The sequence below is a fragment of the Phragmites australis genome, chromosome 6 (genome assembly GCF_958298935.1).
Source record: "Phragmites australis chromosome 6, lpPhrAust1.1, whole genome shotgun sequence".
Taxonomy (NCBI): Eukaryota; Viridiplantae; Streptophyta; class Magnoliopsida; order Poales; family Poaceae; genus Phragmites; species Phragmites australis.
In genome coordinates, this window is record NC_084926.1 from 44,319,174 (window position 1) to 44,340,247 (window position 21,074).

Genomic DNA, 21,074 nt, shown 5'->3' on the forward strand with positions numbered 1-21,074 from the left:
TTGCTAGAGCACGTTGCCCGGCCATCCCGTCCCCTCTCCAGATCATCTTATTCCCGAGGTAAGCTCTGCATGCCTCGCCAATGCTTTTCCGCCGCTCGTCATCATAATCCGAGGCCGGTGACGAGGTTTTCGCCCTGCTCCGGTGAGTTCGCCTTCGTATTCTCCTCCCTCCGGTCACCCAACTCCTCTAAGCCGTTGGATCCAATCCGAACGGTTCAAATTAGATTGTTACATACACTTTCAGCCGCCAATCACAAACTGGCACACGCCCACTTTAATCTCAGTCAGCATGTCAGCCATGTCAGCTTCGTCACATCATCGTCCACATCAGCGAAGTAGCTGATGTCTCATCCTTGTCACCTTGCCACGTCAGTCCAGTCAGTCTTAGATTTTCATATAGGTCCCTGGATAGTTTAAATATTAATTTTAGGTCCTGTCTTTTTACAGAAAACTCCCTGGACTTTATAAATTAGATTTTAGCCCTAACTTTTTTGCAGAAAAGTCCCTAGAACTTCAAACCTTCGTATCTTTTTCGTTTTAGCTCCGATTTGAGTGATTCTTACCCTCAAATTTTCCTAAATTCATGATCTATCCAACCATGTAAGTTTTAGATATCAATTCTCACATGTTTATAGTAGTTTTATCTCATTAACATCTAGATCTCTACAACCATATCTTTCTCCAGAAGAACTTCAATCAATCTTTTCTATCTTTTCATGTGAAACCTTAACCCTAGTTCCCATCCCTTAATCTTTTCTTGATAGTAGTCCAGTCAATTACGTTCTCCTGGTCTAGCCCAATCAAAGATCTCAGCCTATCGTTCTATTCCTTTTGGTGTTTGCAACTTGAAGTTTATTTGGTGTTTATTCGATTTTACTTTTGTTTGTCGATAGAATCCGTAATTAGTAGACAACGCTTCGCATTTGTTTGAGGGATTTCAAGACCAAGATTTCGACAACACTAAGTAGCATTGGGTAAAAGGCAAGTGTACTCCTTGATCATCTTTAGCCTATGTTTTTTTAAATGTTTTGTTTTACAAATTGCATGCAGCATATGTTAATATGATGGGTAGTCACTGATGTTAGGGTTTGCCCTAGTTTTTCCCTTATCATCCCTTGAAGTCTAAGTGGGTTATGGTTAGGTGTTATTCATGGGAAGATTTGCTTAGCTATGCTGTCAAGATGTTGAAAAGTGTCTTATACATGATTAGTGAACATATGCAATGATGATGGTGAACTTGATATAGTAACATGAAACCCTAGGACTTGGGCAAAGAATGGTAGGATGGTAATGGTAAGTATATTCAATGCTAAATGCAGTGGGCTTGTGGATACGTTCCAGGCAGATAGTTTGTCTTGTTTAGGTTGGCTATGACATCTGTTTTCCCTTTCCCTTGCTTTATGATGCGTATCCCCCTGTTGAGTAGTCTTTACCCAAGTGTCACATGTAAGGATCGGTTCGTAGAGCAACAACTCAAGAAATACCGTACCAACCACGAGGCTGAAATGGGTGAGGCTTAGCATATTTGTTACACACATGGCTGGTATTCGTTAGAGTACTAGGACCTAATCAATGTACAATGCTTCGTAGTGATCTCCTAGCGGCACACCACTAACGTGTGTTAAATGTGTCATGAACACAACAACATAGAAATCACGACTCATGGGTAAAGTTGGATAACATCTGTAGAGTGTAAAACTGTTATAACAGTTATGCCCGCGGTTATGGGAGATTTGGATCCTCACATGATTAGATGTGTTTGGTTTGGTCGTGGTTATGGTTATAGTGATGGTTATAGTTTGCAAGATGGTTAGTTCTGGGTGAAGTCTAACGATTGGATTAATTGGGATACATTCACTTAATAATTGTTCAATGCTTTTAAAGTTTAATTATTTTCTTTACTCGCATTTACGCAAATATACCTTGTGTTAGTCTATTCTTGATATAAGCCTGCATATCATTATTCCCATGTATACTTGCTGAGCGTGTCATGTGCACACACATGCTATTTTCCCTATGCCATGCGACATGTATGGTGCTGCTCAATGAGTGAAGGTGTTGAAGACTATCAAGACAAGGTTGTGATGTTCTAGGCATGTGTCTCCCGATTGGTTGCCTGCGATATTGTTGGGCACCAGTGCTTCTGTTCCGCTGTAGATATCTATATAGAAGACAATATATGTCAATTGTTTTAAGAGTTAACATTTATTTAATAAAAGTATTAATTTTGTTATTTCACCTGTGACGTCCTTATGTGTGTTGAACATCTTGTGCACACATAAGTCGCATTTGGTTTTGTCCGTTAAAACTAGGTGTGACAGGTTTGATCCCTTATGGGAAGGAATATAACCACCTCCACTAACCACACTCAGCGGCGTTGGATAATAAACATATAGAAACTATCAAAGACGGCTTGTATCCTTGTAAAATTGACATCACTAATTAATTTTTTAATCACCCTGGAAGCACAAAGATGTATCAAGATCTCAAGGATCTTTATTGGTGGTATGGAATGAAAATAGATGTTGCAGAATACGTAGTCATGTGTGATACTTGCCAGAAGGTCAAAGCAGAACATCAGTGACCAGCAGGATTGCTATAGCCCTTGAAGGTACCTGAGTGGAAATAGGAGGAAATCAGTATGAATTTCATTGTCGGATTACCCCGTACACAAGGAGGATATGGTTCTATATGGGTTGTAGTTGATCGTTTGACTAAAGTTGCCCATTTTATCTTAGTTAAGACTACATATAGGAGCTAGACTAGCAGAGCTGTATATGTCAAGAATAGTGTGTTTGCATGGAGTAATGAAGAAGATTGTTTTGGATAGAGGAACTCAGTTTACTTCCAAGTTTTGGCAGAAGCTACATGAGTCTATGGGCATGAAGCTGAATTTCAGTTCTGCTTATCATCCTCGAACAAATGGTCAAACTGAGAGAATAAATCAGATACTCGAGGATATGTTAAAAGCTTGTGCTCTGAAGTATGGTAAAGGTTGGGATAAAAGTTTTTCATATGCAGAGTTCTCGTACAACAACAGTTATTAGGCAAGTCTCCAAATATCTCCATTTGAAGCCCTGTATGGAAGAAAGTGTAGAATGCCGCTATTCTAGAATGAGACCGGAGAAAGTCAAGTTTTTGGTCTAGAAGTTCTACGAGATGCAGAAAAGCAAGTTCAGATAATTCGAGATAATCTAAGGATTGCACAATCGAGACAGAAAAGTTATGTTGATAATAGATGAAGAGAATTGGTTTTTGAAATTGGAGATTTCATCTATCTCAAGGTTTCACCCATAAGAGGTCTTCGTAGATTTAAGGTCAAAGGGAAGTTATCACTAAGATTCATTGGACCTTTCAAGATACTAGATAAAACAGGAGAAGTAGCTTATCAGTTGGAGTTACCGCCTCAGCTGGCAGATGTACATGATGTCTTTCATGTGTCTCAGTTGAAGAAGTGTCTTCGAGTGTCCAAAGAACAGTTGCCAATGGAAGAGTTGGATGTTCAAGAAGATCTCTCCTATACAGAGTATCCAGTAAAGATCATTAAAAGATCAGAAAGGGTTACCAGAACCAAAGTGATACCAATGTGCAAGGTGCAATGGAGTCACCACTCAAGAGGATGAAGTAACATGGAAAAGAGAAAAAGATCTAAAGTCAGAGTTTCCTCGTCTTTTCTTCAATCCGTCCGAATCTCGAGGGCGAGATTCATTCTAAGGGGGTAGGTTTGTAACACCTTGATTTTTAATTTCTCTGATAATTGTTTGAAGTGCATTCATGCTGAATATAGGCATCTAGGATTTTATTTGGAGTTTATTTGGCTTTGTTTGTGTTGATTTTGCTTTGAATTCAAATTTTGAATGAATTTAGAAAAAGAAATAAAATAGAAAAAGAATAAAACTCTTCCCGAGCTGTCCCTCCTCACCCTAACCCCAGCCCAGTTTTCCCTCACCTCCACCCACCATTCTTCCGCCTAGGCTGCCTCCAGCGCCTTCGGCCCAGCGTCGCATTGTACTTGCCGCTCGCTTGCGCCTCGTCCTACTCACGCGTACGCCCGCCGCAGCCGAACGTGCCCTACTTCGTGCCGTCTTCGCCCGTGCCACTACCGGTGGACCCCACCTGTCGGAGTCCTCTCCGACCTGTAGTCTGTAGTCGCCATCGAGTCCGTTTTGGACAGCACCACCCAAGGAGTCCCAGCCCTTCGCGAGACCCTCTAGCCGCGTATATATATGCTCGTGACCCTTCTAGGTTTTCCCCTAGCCAATCCGCCAGTTCTAGCGCATCTCGTCGAGATCTAAGTACATCCACCGTCATTAGAGCCGCCTCAGTGAAGCTCCCTGTTGTGCTTCTCTAGGGCCACCCAGCGCCGTCCGAGACCACCAGAAGGACTGCTTGCCTCTGCTGAAGCTTGTGTTGCCCTCGCCATCGTCGTTTGACCGCCGAAGCACCACCGTCGACGAAGATCCGAGCCGCTCCGTCGCCACACCTTCCCGTGCCTCATCGTGCTCGGTAAGCATCCAAATTGATTTGCCATTAGCTTTTGGTTGTGTACTGCCGCTCGTTGTCGTGTTTCGTAGCTGACAACGAGGTCCGCGCCGTCCTCCGGCGAGATCGCCGCTGCGCCATGCCCATAGCCGTCGTGCTTACCCCCCCTCTAGCCGCATGACCTCTCCCAAGTCGTCGGATCCGAGATCAACCGCCTAGATTAGATCCTTTACATACCTCTTCAATAGCCAACTAGATCTTGCCACGTGACATCTTTAAACCAGTCAGCATCCCTCAGCCGAGTCACCAACCACATCAGCTACCACCTCATTGCCACATCAGTTGTCTAGCTGTCGTGTCAAGTCTAGTCAGCGGCTACGCATTAAAAGATGATTTTTCAATATAAAAATAATTCCAAAATAATTCTGTTAATTGGTGTTTTTGTAAATAAACCCCTGAACTTTCCTATTTTCATATAAAAGCCCCAATCTTTTTACAATTTAGTCCCTAATCTTTTCTATAATTACAAATTAGTCCCTCTATTTTTACAAAAGGTCCCTAAACTTTTTGTTTAATTCAAATTAAGTTATTTTCTTTTTTAGATTAAATCTTTAATCTTGTTTTTAGCGTAACTTTGTCGTCTTAGCTCCGTTTTAAGCGATTTTTGCGTCCTTGGATTCATTTTTTAGAGCTCTATATTTCTAGATGGGTTTTATCTTGTTGTTATTTTATTTTTGTGTACTATTCTTAGTGTGTTTTGTTTGTGTGCTTTACCGATAATCGTGCGATTAGACGTCAATGCCCCGGATCAGTTTGAGTAGCGTCAAGACCAGGAGCTAAAGTACACTGAGCAGCAACAAGGAGAAAGCAACTGTCCTTAATCATCTTGAATCTATATTTTAAATATTTTATTTACAAAATTGTATGCAATGTCTGTCAATTTGATTGGTAATCAACTATGTTAGGGTTTATCTAGTTCTTACTTTACATTCATTGAAACTTAAGTGGTAGTTGATATGAGTCCCTTGGGTAGAATTGCTTAGCCATATTTTTGGGATGTCGGAAGTGTCATATACATGTTTAGTGGACATATGCAATGGTGATGATGAACTTGTTTTAGTAACATGGAACCCTAGAACTTGAGCAAGCAGTTGGTTTGATAATGGTGGTTCATGTGATGGGTTTGTGGATACGTTCCAAGAAAAGGTGTTATGTTTTGTTGGTTATTTCCCTGTTGAATAGTCTTTGCCCAAGTGACACATATAAGGACCGGTTCGAAGAGCGACAACCCAAGAAATGGCGTTCAAACACGAGGCATATATGGGTAAGACTTAGCATATTGATTAGACACCTGACTAGCATTCGTTGGAGTACTAGGACCTAATCCAACTAGTACCACCAGTATTATACCATAATCATCTAATCAAGTGAGGATCTAAGTCTCCCATAACCATGAGCACAGCTGTTATAACAGTTTTACACCATACTTCGTAGTGATTCTCCTGACGGCACACCCTTGGCGTGTGTTAGGTGTCTTGCAAACACGACAACATAGATATCACGACTTGTGGTTAAAAGTTGGACATTCTCTGCAGAGTGTAAAACTGTTATAACAGCCGTGCCCACGGTTATGGGAGACTTAGATCCTCACTTGATTAGATGGTTATGGTATAATATTGGTGGTACTAGTTGGTTATGGTTTATGGGATGGTTAACCTTGGATGGTTAGTTATCGAGTTGTTGGGTTATATTCACTTAATAACTGCTTAATGCTTTTGAATTACATTACTGTTTTCTTTACTCGTATTTACGCAAATGTATCATGTGTTAGCCTATTCTTGTTGTAAGTCTACATATTATTATCTTTCCTAAACTTATTGAGTACTCCATGTGCTCATTATTGCTATCTCTCCCAATACATATGTTGCTCAGTGGAAGACTTTCAAGACTTTCAAGACGATGACCTGGTGTACTAGGAGTGTGTTCCCAGTCGGTGCTTGTGGAGTCATGTGGTCGCCAATGCTTTTATTCCACTACCGTCGTTTAGTTGCTGTCGTTTAGCTAATATGTTGTTTAGGTGAAGTCTTTAATGTAAGAGTTAAACGGTTGTAAGTTAAAAGTATTGCTTTTTTTATTTCACCTGTGTTGTCTTTATGTTTGTTGGACTTCCTAGGCACACATAAGCCGCACTTGGTTTTATCCGTTAAAACCAGGTGTGACACCAGCCCCTACTGGTCGCAGAGCAAGTACTCACCAAATCAGTCAAATCGTATTAAATGTTGTCTACTCAAGTTTTTTCCTTCCTCAGGCACCTCATTTCGGCGAGCATGGTAGTGGGCAGACGTAAAGTTGGAGTGACCCGTCCCGTAGCATTTAATGCCACGAGACGGCCTCGTAGGTAAACACGACATTACTTAGCGGGCGTGACAAGGGCTGTAGGGCAACCAGGGCAGGTTGGGCGTGCATGCCCTTCGTAATGATGATCTAGGAGTAGTTGGCTTCGTCAGAAGTAGATCTGCTACAAGACTTGGCACGATCCGTTTGTTTGTTCTCCTTTTCCTCTGTTATATAAAGAAGAGAGGACCCGACTTATAGAGGAGGAAATAAGTTAATCTATACGCAGGACTTAAGGCTATTATCCCTCAGGAGTACCCGACTTGTAGAAGAGAGAACAAGTTCATCCATTCCATAAGAAAATGCACATGACGTATGACTATTATCCTTTGGAAGACCTGAATCTATATAGATTCCCTCATTCTTAGGTCATTCAATCAAACCACGAGAAATGTACATCAACAAGCCATCGTTCGGTACACACCAGCTTTATTGTCAAGGATCATCCCGACAACAATGCATGCATGAGAAAATTAGGACGAGCCCAACACAACGAAATGAACCGTGCCTTGTACAAGCCCGGTCCAAAATATAATTTCATTTATTTTACAACATACAATGATTGTTTGGCTGACCTAGCCCAGAAAAAATCAATAGAACAACAAGCAATTTGGTTGCCACTAGATATTCAACATCCACACCTAAACCGATACACGTACTATTTGGAAAGGGTATGTGTTATCCATTCAAATATGGGTATGGATAGGGTATACGAGGGTATACCTGTTTTTACCCATACCCATCGTATGATATAAAACATCAACGGTCCTCCCATTCATCAATCTCATCTCTTTCTTGTCTCTTTCCTTTATTGTCTCCTTCCTCTGATCTCTCTCCTATGCAACATTGCAACAAACGATACCAAACTGAGTCAACTAGGAGTGAATCGACCCCCCTCTCTCGTTGGCCGCGCTTGATGAGCGCTGAAGAAATTCGATGCTACAATTGTAGGTGGCTATTGTGGCTCGTGCTTGCACGTGACAAGGAGGCCTGATCTGTAGGAGCACAAGTCCCATAAAAAATGAGGAGGGCTCCTGCTGTGGATCCGACGTGTTCTTGAATGTCTTGAGTGTAACTCCAATAATTATAAATAGCGATGGTTCTTATTACGATAGATGTTGAGAGGGGAAAAAATAAGTGGAGTGAAGATAAAAGCTAGCTGCTAGTTTTTATTTTGCAGATGTGGAGGAGAATCTTAGAGAGTTAGTTCTTGATGGAGAGAAATTAAGAGATAGCTCTAAGCATTGTGAGGTATGGAGAATTGAGAATAACGGAATCCACATAAATTTTGAGAAGTGTGTTGGGAGAAATAAGATATAATAGCTAGCTATAACTTTTGAAGATCCTCTGAAGGAGAGCAAGTTGGCAAGGAGGCGGGATAGGGAGAAGACCAATGAGCCTAGGGAGCGCACGTGGCCACACGTTGAGGAGCGCCACCATAAGCTCGTCGCCACCCTACTTGTCGAGCTTGTAGTCTTGCTGTCGTTCAACTACAGCTACGACGTCTGCTAGTTGGGTAACCCGCACTCATTAGGAATACCCATAGGTATGGATAGCAGGATCTCAAAAAGCATGGATAATTTTGGGTTTGAATTCAACCATAACTAGTTTCGGCTCAGCCGGCCCAAATTGGTCCAAGCCTGGCTCATGAGCAGGGTTTCCAAATTTGTCGAATATCGAGCGAAATTTGTGAATTTTGATCGATTCGGTGCGGCTCCATCGGATTCAAATTTTAATTTGTGAAATTTCTTCGAATTTTGTCAAATACCACTTGAAGTTTATGAATTTTGTTAATTCACTAAGGTTCGCACTCAGACATTCGAACGGTTTTGTATACCCTGCTTACGAGTCGGCGCTGAGTTTGACACCCACCCTCCTCCGTCTTCGTTTCCCATCACCATTTACATCCTAGCTCCCAACAACCAAACAAACAACACTCCCGGACCCAACTCGGCTGAGCACCACCGGTCCCTCCCCGACCCCCCGACTGATCCACCGCCGTCCGCTCCTCGGTCAGCTCCGCCGGAGCGCGGGTCCTCCCTCAGTCTCATGGAGTAGGATGGAGGTCCATCCGGCAGTGGATAGAGTTCTTCTTTCGCTGGTGAGTAATTTTGGGCGGATTGTTCCAGGGACGAGTTGGTTTTTGCTCGAATCTTTCCATCCAGTTAGTCGTAGAATTGCGTGCTGCATGGTGCCCTACTAATCAATCCATCTATCCGTGGTTCGATTAGGTTATTCTTCCCAGCGCGCAGGATCAACCTTAGCCAGGCCGGTGAAGTTCATTTCCCAGGAATTTTGGGGGGTTGAGCTTAATCCCCATGTCCCCCATTAAGCCCGGCCATGCTCCGGCCCGGGACGCGGTGTTCTGGTCCGAGAAAATGAATGAATACCTCATCGACTCGCTGCTGCACCAGCAGGCTATTGGGAACAGGGGCGAGGGCAAGTTCTTGACGGTGGCATACGATAACATCATCGACGGGGTTGGCGACAGGTTTGGGGTGGCGATCGACCGTAACAACATAAAGAACCGCCTCAAGTATATCAAGGAATCTTTCCATGAGTGCAAAAACCTCTTGGGCGAAGATAGTAGGATTAAGTGGAACGCGGAGAGCAAGAGGTTCCATGCCGACCTGCATGTTTGGAAAGAGTTGGTCGAGGTCTGTGTGCTATCAATCAGTCAAGAGTAGATGCTGACAGACAACTCTTGTATGGTTAAACTTGCTTGAGAAAAAATATGTTGAGAATCCCTGACCTGATTTAAATCCTTTTGCTTCGATCTTGTAGAGAAAACCAGAAGCCAAAAAATGGATGACGAAGACCATTGACCATTATGATAGGTTAATGGAGCTATTTGGTAAGGATAAGGAGAAACGTGTGGCTGCCGAGAATTCAAAAAGTGCTCTGAAAAAAAGGGCGCGGAAAGAACCGCCAAAGGAGAGACTTCAAAGTACTGCACCAAACGGTTTGGAGTTAAACGTTGCCGAAAATTCATATCAGATTGTGAATGAAAGTGAGGTATTGGTCTTTGGACCTTAATAATTATTAAGCAATTATAAATTTATTTTGTTGATGTTATTGCTTGTTCTCCTCAGTTGACCAAGGGAGTGGCTTTGGTAATGTTGACACCGAATGTTGAGCTTTGCCACCTGTAACTTTAGGTGTGCCATTCTTCTTAGGAAAGCGTTTGGTTCGTTATCAGAATTGTGGGCTGCCACGTTTCCTTAGCCCCATGATTCGCCTGTCACGGACTGAGCACTTTTACTAACTCTGCTACAATCGTGTGGTGGGTGATTTGGTCGTGGCGGCTAACAACACTATGCCTAACGTTAAGTGTGGTAAAGTTGTCTGTGAACCAATCCAAGACATTTTGTTCAGTGGATGCTTATGGAAATACCAACGCCTGAAAACATAATAAATCATGTATCTGAGCTTCGTTCAGTCACCTATCTCTTTACATGCATGTTCTTGCAACGGTCAGGCGCATGATTGTCTGCTAATTATTGTGTACATCTAGTTTTTGATTTGTCTGGTTCACTTTCGCGAGCTACCTAATGTAAATAGCTTGTGCCTTTTATATCGGAAAAAAATAGCTCGATCACAATTAGTAATTTAGATACACTTTTATGATGCTTGCTATCTTTTGATGAATTTAGTTTCTCTAGTTTTCTATTTAACCTCTAGCTATGTGCCACCCAATTATTGCGACAACAATTGGTAATTTAGTTCTATTCAAACAATCATAACTTTAATTTAACCTCTAGATATATGCCACCCATTATTATCTTGCGAAAATTTGTCTTAATTCTTTGACTCTTTTGCAATGAAATATTCCATTTTGTTATTGTTCTTTTGGTTTCTTTTGCCAAACAATGAGAGATTAATGCAATTAGTTAGTTGACAAGGAAGATAATTCTTTTACGGAAGATTTTGGTGCTGCTCAATCATGTCTCAGTGTATATCACTGTTGATGTGACTACTAGTCATGTCTTTTCTAAAATGTTGGATTGCAGATGTCAATGTGCGTAAATGTGCATAACTTTTTGTTCCTGGAAAGCTAAACTTCACCTTGCTCATCATCTTTCGGAGAATAGCACCGTTGCTCCTCAGGGATATACTCTAGCGTAACTTTGAGGCCTTGACAACATCAGATTTACTATTAGTGGGTTATAGTTTTATTTAACTGTATATGGTGAAAAGGCTATTGGGAACCATTGTAATTAGAGTTCACTTGGTGAGTGAAAGAAATTTCCCTTTTCTCCAGACCAATGTATCAATTTCTAGTATTTCCTCCCTTTCCCTATTATCATGGGAATTATAGGGAATTGGGATATACAATGAGGGCAAGCGTGTCTATGCGTTTGCTGAATTTAGTGCAATTTTTAACTATGCTCTAATGAGATTCTTCTTTGCTTTCAGGTCCCTAATGAGGTGGTAACAAAACAGAATATATCTGGGGAACTTGATTTATCAGAATTGTGCAGAACTGAGGCTGGCATTATTGCCATACCTGTTCATGCCAATGCATATGGTAAAGGTTTGCCCTATGCTCCTGAAAATTGGCCATGTCCTGGAGATCAATGGTACTGGAAAGTGGGAAACAGGGCTCATGTAGGGGGCAACTGGGCTGACAGGTGATGCTCCTATCAAGGCCCATTAGGTTGGATCCGAATTTTAGTAGTTTTGCATTGCGTAGAGAGAAGAAAATGAATAGCGGGTATCAATTACTTAATTTTGCTTTGGACCAACCAAGGTCTGCAGTTAAATTATTCATTCTACATGTGGTTGTGCTGAAGTTTATCTGTGCTGTTGCCTTCTGTTACGGATCCAACTGTGAACAGGTATCTCATGCCGCCCTCACGTTTTCGTGATGCTACTGGTAAAAAGTCAACATTTGCAAGTAGATTACGAGTTGAAGAATTTATTAGGGGAGAGTTCCCAGATGTTGATCCTAGCACATTCTTCTCTATGTTTATCTGGAAGATCCCTGCTAAAGGACACAGGATACAAAAAGGTAATACTTTTCTTTTGCATTCTTATGTTGTTATAGTTGTCATGTAGCCAGTGTTTTAAACAATACTTCATTGAGGCACTATGTCAGTATTGGGCCAGATTATGGATTGTGAAAGCTGTTATAAGTGGCTGTTGTGGTGAGCATGTTCAGTTACGGGGCTTATAGCAGGTGCTTGTGTGCAGAGGAGTTTCACTGTAGACATATAAAGCACAGCAAGCACTGCTATAGTGGATAGCATGTAGTGGCCTATTGGCGCTTCCGCATATAGAAATTTACCCATCCTTTGGAAGCCATTTATTTCATATATATTCTCTATACATTTGCGCAATAGCAGCTATAGCAAATGGCGTGTAGCTATGTTTTTGTTGGATCTCGTATCTGATTTTTTTAGAAGCAGTTAATATGTACCACTACTTTCTGAATATGCCTGAGGACCTTCCATGTTCCTTTCCTCTACCTACTGATAACTTTTTCTGTAATCATCTCGGTTTTATATTGCTGTACCTTTGTCATTGCTGTAATGGCTTTCGCACGTAACATCTCCTTATGTTTTATGTGTTTATTTTGTAAGCGAACTTCACCTTGTTCCCGCAAATGTTGCCGACTGTGTTGCACCTAATATATTGCCACAACTCCACCCTATGCATCTGCAGTTCTCAATTCAAAATATCCTTTTAACTGTACAACACAACCTGTTCCTTTTGATTCCTTGGTGTAGCAGACCCTCCTTTTTTCTTCTTTTTTGTACTTTTTTGGATGATGGTTGTTGGTTGCTGACTTAGTTCATCCCTATCACTCAATTCCTCCTAAGAAAGATGAACCATTTAGAAAAGGTGAGGATTTGAGTGTATAAGATAGAAAGTACGAGTTGCATATGCAATTGAGTGGTAAATAATAAAGTCAAGGAGCAAAAGGCTACATGGACATGTAGTATAACTTCTCAGGATATTGACCTCGCTTTCCAATCCCACTATTCTCTTACACCTTCCACATCTGCAGTTGTTATCACGCATTGAATCTCCTTTTATACTTACCTCTATTGTGAAGCCAATGTAGCTGTCCTTGCAATGTAATTTAGCAAAATCATTTCTGATTCCAGTCCGTTCACAAAGTTTTTTTTGTTAACATCTAATATGGGAAGTATTTTGATATTTAAATAGGTTTTAGCTGTGGGCATGTTTGAGCACTGTCAATTTTTGTACATGTAAGTTTTAGGCTCATACTGTATTTTCCATATCTGGCATGTTTTGAACACTATTCATCTTTGTACATGTATAAGTTTTAGGCCCATACTATATTTTCCATTTTGTCAACATATACTGTCTCTATATGTAGTGGTCTACAGAGCCCATCCCTAACTTCCCCAATCCTCAAACCCTAACCGCCAATCCATTCCACCTGCTTCCGGCTGACTCTTGCTGCTGATGAATCCCTTTTCCTTTGCGCAACACTGTGAAATGAAGCGGCACTATCTCCATCCCCGTCTGCTCTGGCAGCAGAGCATCATCAGCTCCACCTCCATCGCCTCCAACTCCATCTTCCCTTGCTCCCAACCTGGGTGACAATCAGATCTCTTCTATATTCAGAGATTTTCCCTAAACCCTAGTTCATAGATGAGATCAGTCACCTTGCCTCCTTCAAAAGAAGGTTCTGAACTGATTTTCTGTCTTATTTTTTCTTCATATCTAGTCTGCAAATTGCTTGGGGTTCTATCCAGTGATGTAGTGGTACTACAAAACCAAAGGGGGGAATATGTCAACTTTTGATATGCTGATTATTCTGGCTTTTGTATGCTAACGCATTATAAGATGTGTCATGTTGTCTTTGCATATTTGCTGCTATTTTTTTTTTCTAGATTGCTTGCTTCATGCTGCTCTTTAGTATCTAAATATTTCCAGGTACCCAACAAGTGAGGCTCCATGAATCTGAACCTGTGGTGGCTGATCCAGCCGGCCCATGTAAGGCTAGGAACAAGTTGTGCAACCTTGAGAGAGAAGGCTTTATTGAATCATCACCAGCACAAGCTTGTGATATCTGCTGCACAGAGCCTGGTTTCTGCCGTGAGTGCTGCTGCATTCTCTGTCGTAGGACTGTTGACTATTCTTTTGGAGGTTACAGCTACATAAAATGTGAGGCGGTTGTGGAAGAGAACTACATCTGTGGGCATGCTGCACACCTTGATTGTGCTCTTCGATGTTACATGGCGGGAACTGTTGGCGGAAGTATTGGCTTGGATGTACAATATTACTGCAGGCGCTGTGATAACAAAACCAACTTGATGATGCATGTGGAAAAGCTCATGGAAACATGTAAATCTCTTGAATCGAGGGATGAAATTGAACCTATCCTGAATATGGGCTTATGCATCTTGCGTGGCTCAAGACAAACAAGAGCAAAAAGCTTGGAGAACTATATGGGATCAGCGATGGCGAAGGTATAATGTGATGTATTTGAATATCTCTTAATAGTACAGTGCCTTAGTTGTCATGGTTCAGTGCTCCTATGATTGGTGCTGAATTGGTGATGCTACACACTGTCGGTAACCCATTTTGGTCTTAGTTTATCATACTTTATGGGCCTTCTTTTCAGTAATTTGAGTATTTGACTCTATGGATTAACAATCTATTGCTTAAGCAGCTGAAATGCGGTGTTGATATTGTTGAAGTTTGGAAAATGGAAGATGATGAGGGCAGGGCAACACTCAGTTCAGGTAAACTTATTTTTTGCAATTATTTTTTGATTGCAACTAATCATAGGAAGGATGGAACAATATTAAGATTTAAGGCCAAATACTGTTCTAGGACTTTGAATGTAAGTCGAAAAAATCTCAGGCCAGTTTGAATGCCTTGGACATTTGGTGTTCTATGTAATTCTGAGAAACCTCAATGCCGTAGATTATTATGAACTTTGGGATCATATTAGTCAAATCTATCTGAGATGTGTCCTGCACAAGCATTATGTTAGAAAACGCTAAGTGTAGCCTGAGTGATGTAACACCTTACACCTACGCTTGCCTCAGTGATGTAAAAATGACTAATCCTCATGTTATTTATGATCCAGCATTCCAGCACAATTTGAATTATGCCACTTAATGAAACCTTGGAGGACTGACATAACAGTTGGATATCTAGGTTATTGGCATTGTTGCTTCATTTATTTCTTGTGCATAATTGGGTTATTTTCTTTGTATGTAATGTAGGAGAGAATTCGTCACCTACCAGTGGTGTGACTGTGCTCGGGGCTCAGCCAGTTCCTGAAGAGGGTACACTTCTGGGGCATCCTGATCTAATAGATCCACTGGTTGATAATGAGTTTCAAATGGCTGTTGAAAATCTTCCAGTGTACATTACTGGTGATCACAACGTGATGTCTGCCAAGTTTGAGGATGAGATAGATCTTGCCCTTCAAGAACTAAAGAAATCTCAGGAAGCAGAATATAGGCTGGCAGAGCAGAAGCTTTATTCCCAGAAAGATTACATCCTCAGCCTGTATAGGCAGCTTGAATCTGAAAGAGCTGAACTTGCAGATCCCAGCCCCTTATCTGATACTTCAAATTACAGTGTGATTCTCTCCAATGTTCTAAACCGTGTGGACCAAGTAAAGCGTGAGGAGGAAAAGTTGAAGGCCATGCTGAAAGTTGGTGGTGGATTTGCGAAAACACCGAAAAGCATCACCCAAGAGCTCTTTGGGTTACCTGCTGATAAGTAGTTCGAATATCGACTAGTTTAGACATATATATTGGTAGTTTACCATTAAATCTAACTTTACTGTACTATTGCACTGTTGTATGGGTTGTAATATATCCTCCCAAGGGGTTGCCCTCTTAGGATTACCCCGTCAGTCTGGTTTGCCCTCATAGGGTTATCTATGGACATGCCTTTGAACGGTCGTTAAATGCAATATTCTGGATGAACCCCGTATTTTCCGTATCATTTTAGCTAGCTTTAAGTGATAATTATGTCAGTACAGTTTAGCCTGCGTTTTGTGAGTAACTTCTGTATGTCAACAGGTTGCTGCCGCTGCGCGCCCCAGGGCAAATGTTTGAGCTCTCTATTTGCAAATTTTCAAATTTGAGAGAAAAGATGTTGCTGCTGTTGCGCTCCCCAGAGCATGTTTCAGCGGTATATTTGCAAACTTGTCTAAGGGGGCGGAATCGTGGCAGTTTCCCTTTTGGCAGTTGTTGCTTGTGTTGCTGGGAGATTTGGTGATGCTTGGTTTCGAATTGTGATTGTAAAGAATTTTGTGAGGTGGAATGTGCGTCGAACACCTCCATTTTAGAAGTCTACTGAAGTAATCCGATCGAATTGCAGGTAAAATATTCGGATGTTCCTTTTTAAGATGTAATCACAAACCGTAGGGGGGTTCGAAACTACGAACAGGTATCTGTTCAGACGCACAAGTTTCGTAGCAACTTTGCAGAAATTGGACAGGATGCGGTTGGGCCACAACTTCGTGGTTCAACACAAATGAGAGGTACAAGCATGTACTAAATCATGGTTGATGCTTGGTTTCTAATAATACTACTTGGACAAAGCCTACACATCACTGCAACCAACCAAAAGAACACCCATTCAAAAAAAAAAACCCAAAAACCAAAAGAACAGTCATTCAGATTGATATCACGGGAGATGAGATGAACCTAGAGCTAGCTAAAAGCACCCCAAAGAGTAAAATGATCTCAGGCCAGCCCAAATCAGGTTGGGTTCTCCTGTGCGCCACCGGAAAGCCGCCGTCTTGCCAGCCTTCGCTGCGCCCGTCGTGCCATCGTCGAGCACCTGGAAGAGAGTAGCTCCGCGGCGGTCGATATCAGCCGTGTGCCCTCGAACAGCGCGCTCCGCTGGTACTCCAGCACCCACGTCTCCGGCTCCAGCCACACCGCCTCTGCGTTGTGCCGCCGGTAGCCCCAGGAGCTGCCGTTGCTCGCTCTCACTGTTGGCCACACCCGCCCGTCAGACCACTGCAAGCAAACGCAAGGTGGCAAGGGGTTCGATTCAGCAATATGATGGTGCTTAGGTTGGGCAGAGAATTGGCTGGTTCTTGGCGATTTAGTTACCACTGTGATCTTGCCAGCGAGGAGGGTGAGGTGCCGTGGCGAGAGAGTGGCCGGGAGGACGCCGGAGGTACGAAGAGAGCTCCTCCGCCGCCGACTTATACACCGCGCAGCGCTAGTGGAACTGAGAAACAACGTATTTTAACTTGGTTTATTCGTGTTGAGTGATTTATATTGTTATTTATTTGGTTTGATTTTATATGAATTTTAATGTGATTTGAATTGATTTGAAATTTTATTTGAGCATATTAATTATAAACTAATTAGAATTAAAGTTGGAGATATGTGTTTGCTTGTTTTATAGTGTGCAGATGATGGATGCAACTTGACGGTCGATGACAGAATGATCAGAGTCAAACAGAGTGCTTAGTGCCAGACGATCAAGAAGGTCGGACGGAGTTAAGGATAATCTTAGCTGAACATGTGGAGGTCAAGCAAAGCACTGAAGGTGGATAGAGACGGCGTGTTGATAAAGTCAAGCGTAGGGGATACCGGTGCAAGTGACAAGACGGCCAGAGGGATCGAGAGCGGGAGAGACTTGCCGGCGGTCATGATCGCATGACGAAGTACACGTATCGACATCGAAGCACTTGCTTAAGGTGTAAGCAAGGTAGTGAGTCACGCTTTGAGAAGCGTGCAGGCGGTTTCGCGGTTTGGCCTCAAAACCGTGGGAGAACTAGAGGAATACGTGGCACCATCGTGAAGCTTGCGTCGAGACGAAGTTAAGTCATGAAGACATCGCGGTCGTCCAATGAATGGAGAAAAAAATAGATCAAAATATCTTCGGTGATAGGTAGTAGTGTACTACAAAAGAGAGGTAATTTAGAGAAAAACTAAGAAACTTAGGGGTCAAATTTTCTAGATCTATAAATAAAGTGGTAGGACTATAGGAGAGTTTGAATCAGCTACTTAAGCCTCTTGTACCACCCATTTGAGAGCCTTAGAGCTAGAGTTTTAGATTAGAGAATGATGAGTGCTTAGCCTATGTAATAGGTGAGAGTTTGAGAGATAATTTTTTAATCCACCTAATAGGGCAGACCTATTTGAGTAATGAAGTTTATGTTTTTTGTATATACTTGCAAGTTTGTAAGTTTTTCAGTTTTCGGTTTTAATTTTTGTTTTGGTTTTAGATTGAAATTTCAGCACCTTGTGGGGTCATTCTTCTTGTTGCTAGAGGTATAAAAACTCACATACGAGTATATGCTCATGGGTCTTGAGTACCCTTACCTCTAGATCATCAAATTGGAGAGATTCTTTACCCAGTAATATTTTCTTTGAGCTACAGTTTTTCACATTTTTATGGTTGTTTTTCTTGATACTAGTGGCTTAAACACTCACATACTCATGTATTTGAGCGGGTCTTGAGTCCCCTTGCCACTAGATTATTATTATGGAGGATAACCTTGTATGGTGTCTATCTTCTCTAGTTTCTTTGAAAATTGCGAGTTTTTTAGCACAAAAACATATGGTATGATCTTGAATGGGACATATGGTTCATATTCCATCCGTCGAGTCATGTTGCCATAGAACTAGTCTTCTTGCTTTGTCTCTCTGAGAAATATAAAAAGGCCATCTATTTCGAAAGAAATTTGTTGAGGATCCTATTCATCCCCACTCTAGTCGTCAGTCTCGTTCCTACAGAAACACATGCTGATCACCCTGTACAAGAAAATTACGAACTTTTAGTCAATGAATCGTCTCTACGACCAAGACCAAGAACAGATATGAGGTTCCAGAATGTCAAACCTGGTGGAATTGCCGGACAGAGTCTTGTGAGCTGCAGTTGGCGACCCTCTCACCGCCGACGAGCTACCCGACCCTCTGCTCCAGGACACACAGTTTGTTGTCCAGGCCTCCAAGCGTGAGTCGCACCTCAGCCACAACCGACGCCAAAGCCTCCGACGACAACTTTGGCCTGAACCCCCTCGTCGCGGCCTCCGGGACGAGCCTCATGTCCGCCCACAGAAGAATCAAGAACCCAAGAACCGTCGCCGCGTAGAGCGCCCAGTCGTGCGACCCTGCTCTCTTCCCGCGGCCCCCGGTTGCCGCCTTCGTCGTCCGCCCGGGCCGCCTAGACTTGGCCATGGATCGCATCGGCGACGTCCATGGCTCCATCATGGTAGACCCCGTCGCCACGTCATGGTCGCAGCAGAAGAGCGCGGGCCTCCGGTCCTTGGCAGCGCCGGCGAAGACCCTGCGCTCTGAGGCTGCCTCGGGCGCGAGGATGAGGTCTCGCATGGCGTTGATGCTGGCGAGGCACATCTCGCAGGCGCAGTTGGCGTCCTTGTGGCACACCAAGTAGTAGCAGTTGTCCCCGCATCCCCGGCGCGCGCAGCCCACGGCACGATGGTGGGCGGCGACGTCCCCGTGGAGGTGAAGGCGACAGGGTTGGAGCTGGAGGAGCAGGAGGAGACCGTTCTGGAGCTGGCGGTGGCCGCTCTCCTTGCCGCTGGCAGATCCATCTCCCTCCTCTCGTCCATGGACTTGTTGGGTATTTTGGTTGGGCCGTTGGGTGTCAATACGATGAGGCGAAGGGGGGTCAAAATTTAAAACGGCGCAATGGCATCCGCGAGTAACAGTCGACTAGCCTTCTCTTTATTTTCTCGTGGCATATCAGGGATCTAGATAAATGCTTAGAGGGCAAATGCTAAATAAATCTGATCTTGGTCAAAACCAAGATGTATATCGATAAAGCGGATTTGGCTCTTGGGTTAAGTTTTGAGAGAGTGATTTACAATAGGGAGAGTAAGATTATGTTCATCATACCTACTACACTATGAGCTGAGGAGTCCAAAATCAATACCACATCATAAATCATCAATAAACTCATTCCACAACCCACAATAAAGAAGCTCGCATCACAACCTAAGAGAGTTCCACAGCCCAAGATGAGAGATCCTGTGAGAGAGCCCAGAGTGACCGGCAGTCGAGTTCCCGTGAGACGTTACCACTGCACCTACTGCCAAAGAGGGGATTATTTGGTTGGGTTTTGCTTTTGCCATAGGAGAGATAAGCGGTGTGAGTGGGAGTGGAGCACCCGAGATATGTACCGCCCCTCTGTTGATATACATTAGCCTTTTTCTCGCTTCCACTCACGAGTCCCTTGCACTTTTCAGTCTCTACCTAGAGGTATTGCCTGGCGTGGATCCTACCATGACTCTTATGGTTTTGGTTCACGCGTAAGAGATTTTGAATCACAATGCTTTGGCGGACCACGATCTCCTTGACATGGTACTCGCCTCCAGCGTGCTAGTGCTAGGAGTGATTTGCATGCACCTGCTTTTACTACCTTAGGGCAGATGATTTAGTGCTGGATTATCAAAAAGTTTATGACTAACCCTAGTACTAAGTCATCCATCTACTACTCTTCTCACATATAGGTGGTAAGCAGAGGCTTGGAGAACAAGTTGCTCGTTGACTTCGGTTGTTCGCGCCATATGACCGGAGATGTATTATGGTTCTTCAGCCTCACCCCGATGAAGCAGTATGAGTACATCACTTTCGGGAATGATCGTAAAGGAAGGGTGAAAGCAAAAGGTATGATAAGGGTGAATGAGAGTTTTACTCTTAAAGATGTGGTTTTTATAGAGCATCTGGAATACAATCTTCTCTCTGTATCTCAGTTGTTAGATGAGAACTTGGAAGTGCGTTTTAAACGTGATACTTCTCGAGTTCTTGATTCGTCTGGCGTTTTGATTTGTAAGATTTTCAGAATTGGGAGAGTTTTTGGAGCTAATTTTTCTGAGTCTCTTGATTCTTCTCGTTATTTGATTGCCCAACCTTCTTTTGAGATTTTGTGGCATCGGAGACTAGGACAAATGAGCTTTGATTTGCTTACTCGTTTGAGTGTCCTAGGTTTGATCCGAGGATTGTCTAAGCTCAAGTTTAAGAAGAATCTTGTTTGTGCTCCCTGTCGGCATAGCAAGATAGTTGTCGTCTCCCACCCACCAATCAATCTGGTGATGACTGAACAACTGGGAGAACTTCTCCATATGTACAATGTTGGTCCTTCCCGGGTTCGTTCAGCGGGTGGGAAATGGTATGTACTTATCATTATTGATAATTTATCTCACTACTCTTGGGTCTACTTTCTTGTGAGCAAGGATGAAGTGTTCTCATACTTTCGGAGCTTGGCTT

General features: G+C 42.8%; 1 protein-coding gene and 1 pseudogene across 2 annotated transcripts; one reads left to right on the forward strand and one right to left on the reverse strand.

Moving 5' to 3' along the window:
- Positions 1–8,735: 8,735 nt before the first annotated feature.
- Positions 8,736–15,828, forward strand: LOC133922769 (protein TITANIA-like). 2 transcript variants are annotated; one of them, XM_062368249.1, is made up of 8 exons: positions 8,736–8,977; positions 9,108–9,533; positions 9,661–9,891; positions 11,293–11,507; positions 11,715–11,887; positions 13,786–14,321; positions 14,525–14,597; positions 15,087–15,828. In XM_062368249.1, the coding sequence occupies exons 2-8, from the start codon at positions 9,195–9,197 to the stop codon at positions 15,593–15,595; spliced, it is 2,076 nt and encodes a 691-aa protein (XP_062224233.1). In that variant the 5' UTR covers positions 8,736–8,977; positions 9,108–9,194; the 3' UTR covers positions 15,596–15,828. The 2 variants fall into 2 exon arrangements, with proteins under 2 accessions (XP_062224233.1, XP_062224235.1); XM_062368251.1 differs by lacking the exon at positions 8,736–8,977 and having other exon boundaries at positions 9,446–9,582.
- A 500-nt stretch (positions 15,829–16,328) lies between these two features.
- Positions 16,329–19,417, reverse strand: LOC133920727 (uncharacterized; annotated as a pseudogene).
- Positions 19,418–21,074: the final 1,657 nt, after the last annotated feature.

Bases quoted from the DNA above. Each gene is read 5' to 3' on its own strand.
- LOC133922769 (XM_062368249.1), top strand. From the start codon at position 9,195: ATGTCCCCCATTAAGCCCGGCCATGCTCCGGCCCGGGACGCGGTGTTC. The intron at 9,534-9,660 runs GTCTGTGTGCTA...TCGATCTTGTAG, and splicing joins TTTGGAAAGAGTTGGTCGAG to AGAAAACCAGAAGCCAAAAA. The intron at 11,888-13,785 runs GTAATACTTTTC...AAATATTTCCAG, and splicing joins AGGACACAGGATACAAAAAG to GTACCCAACAAGTGAGGCTC.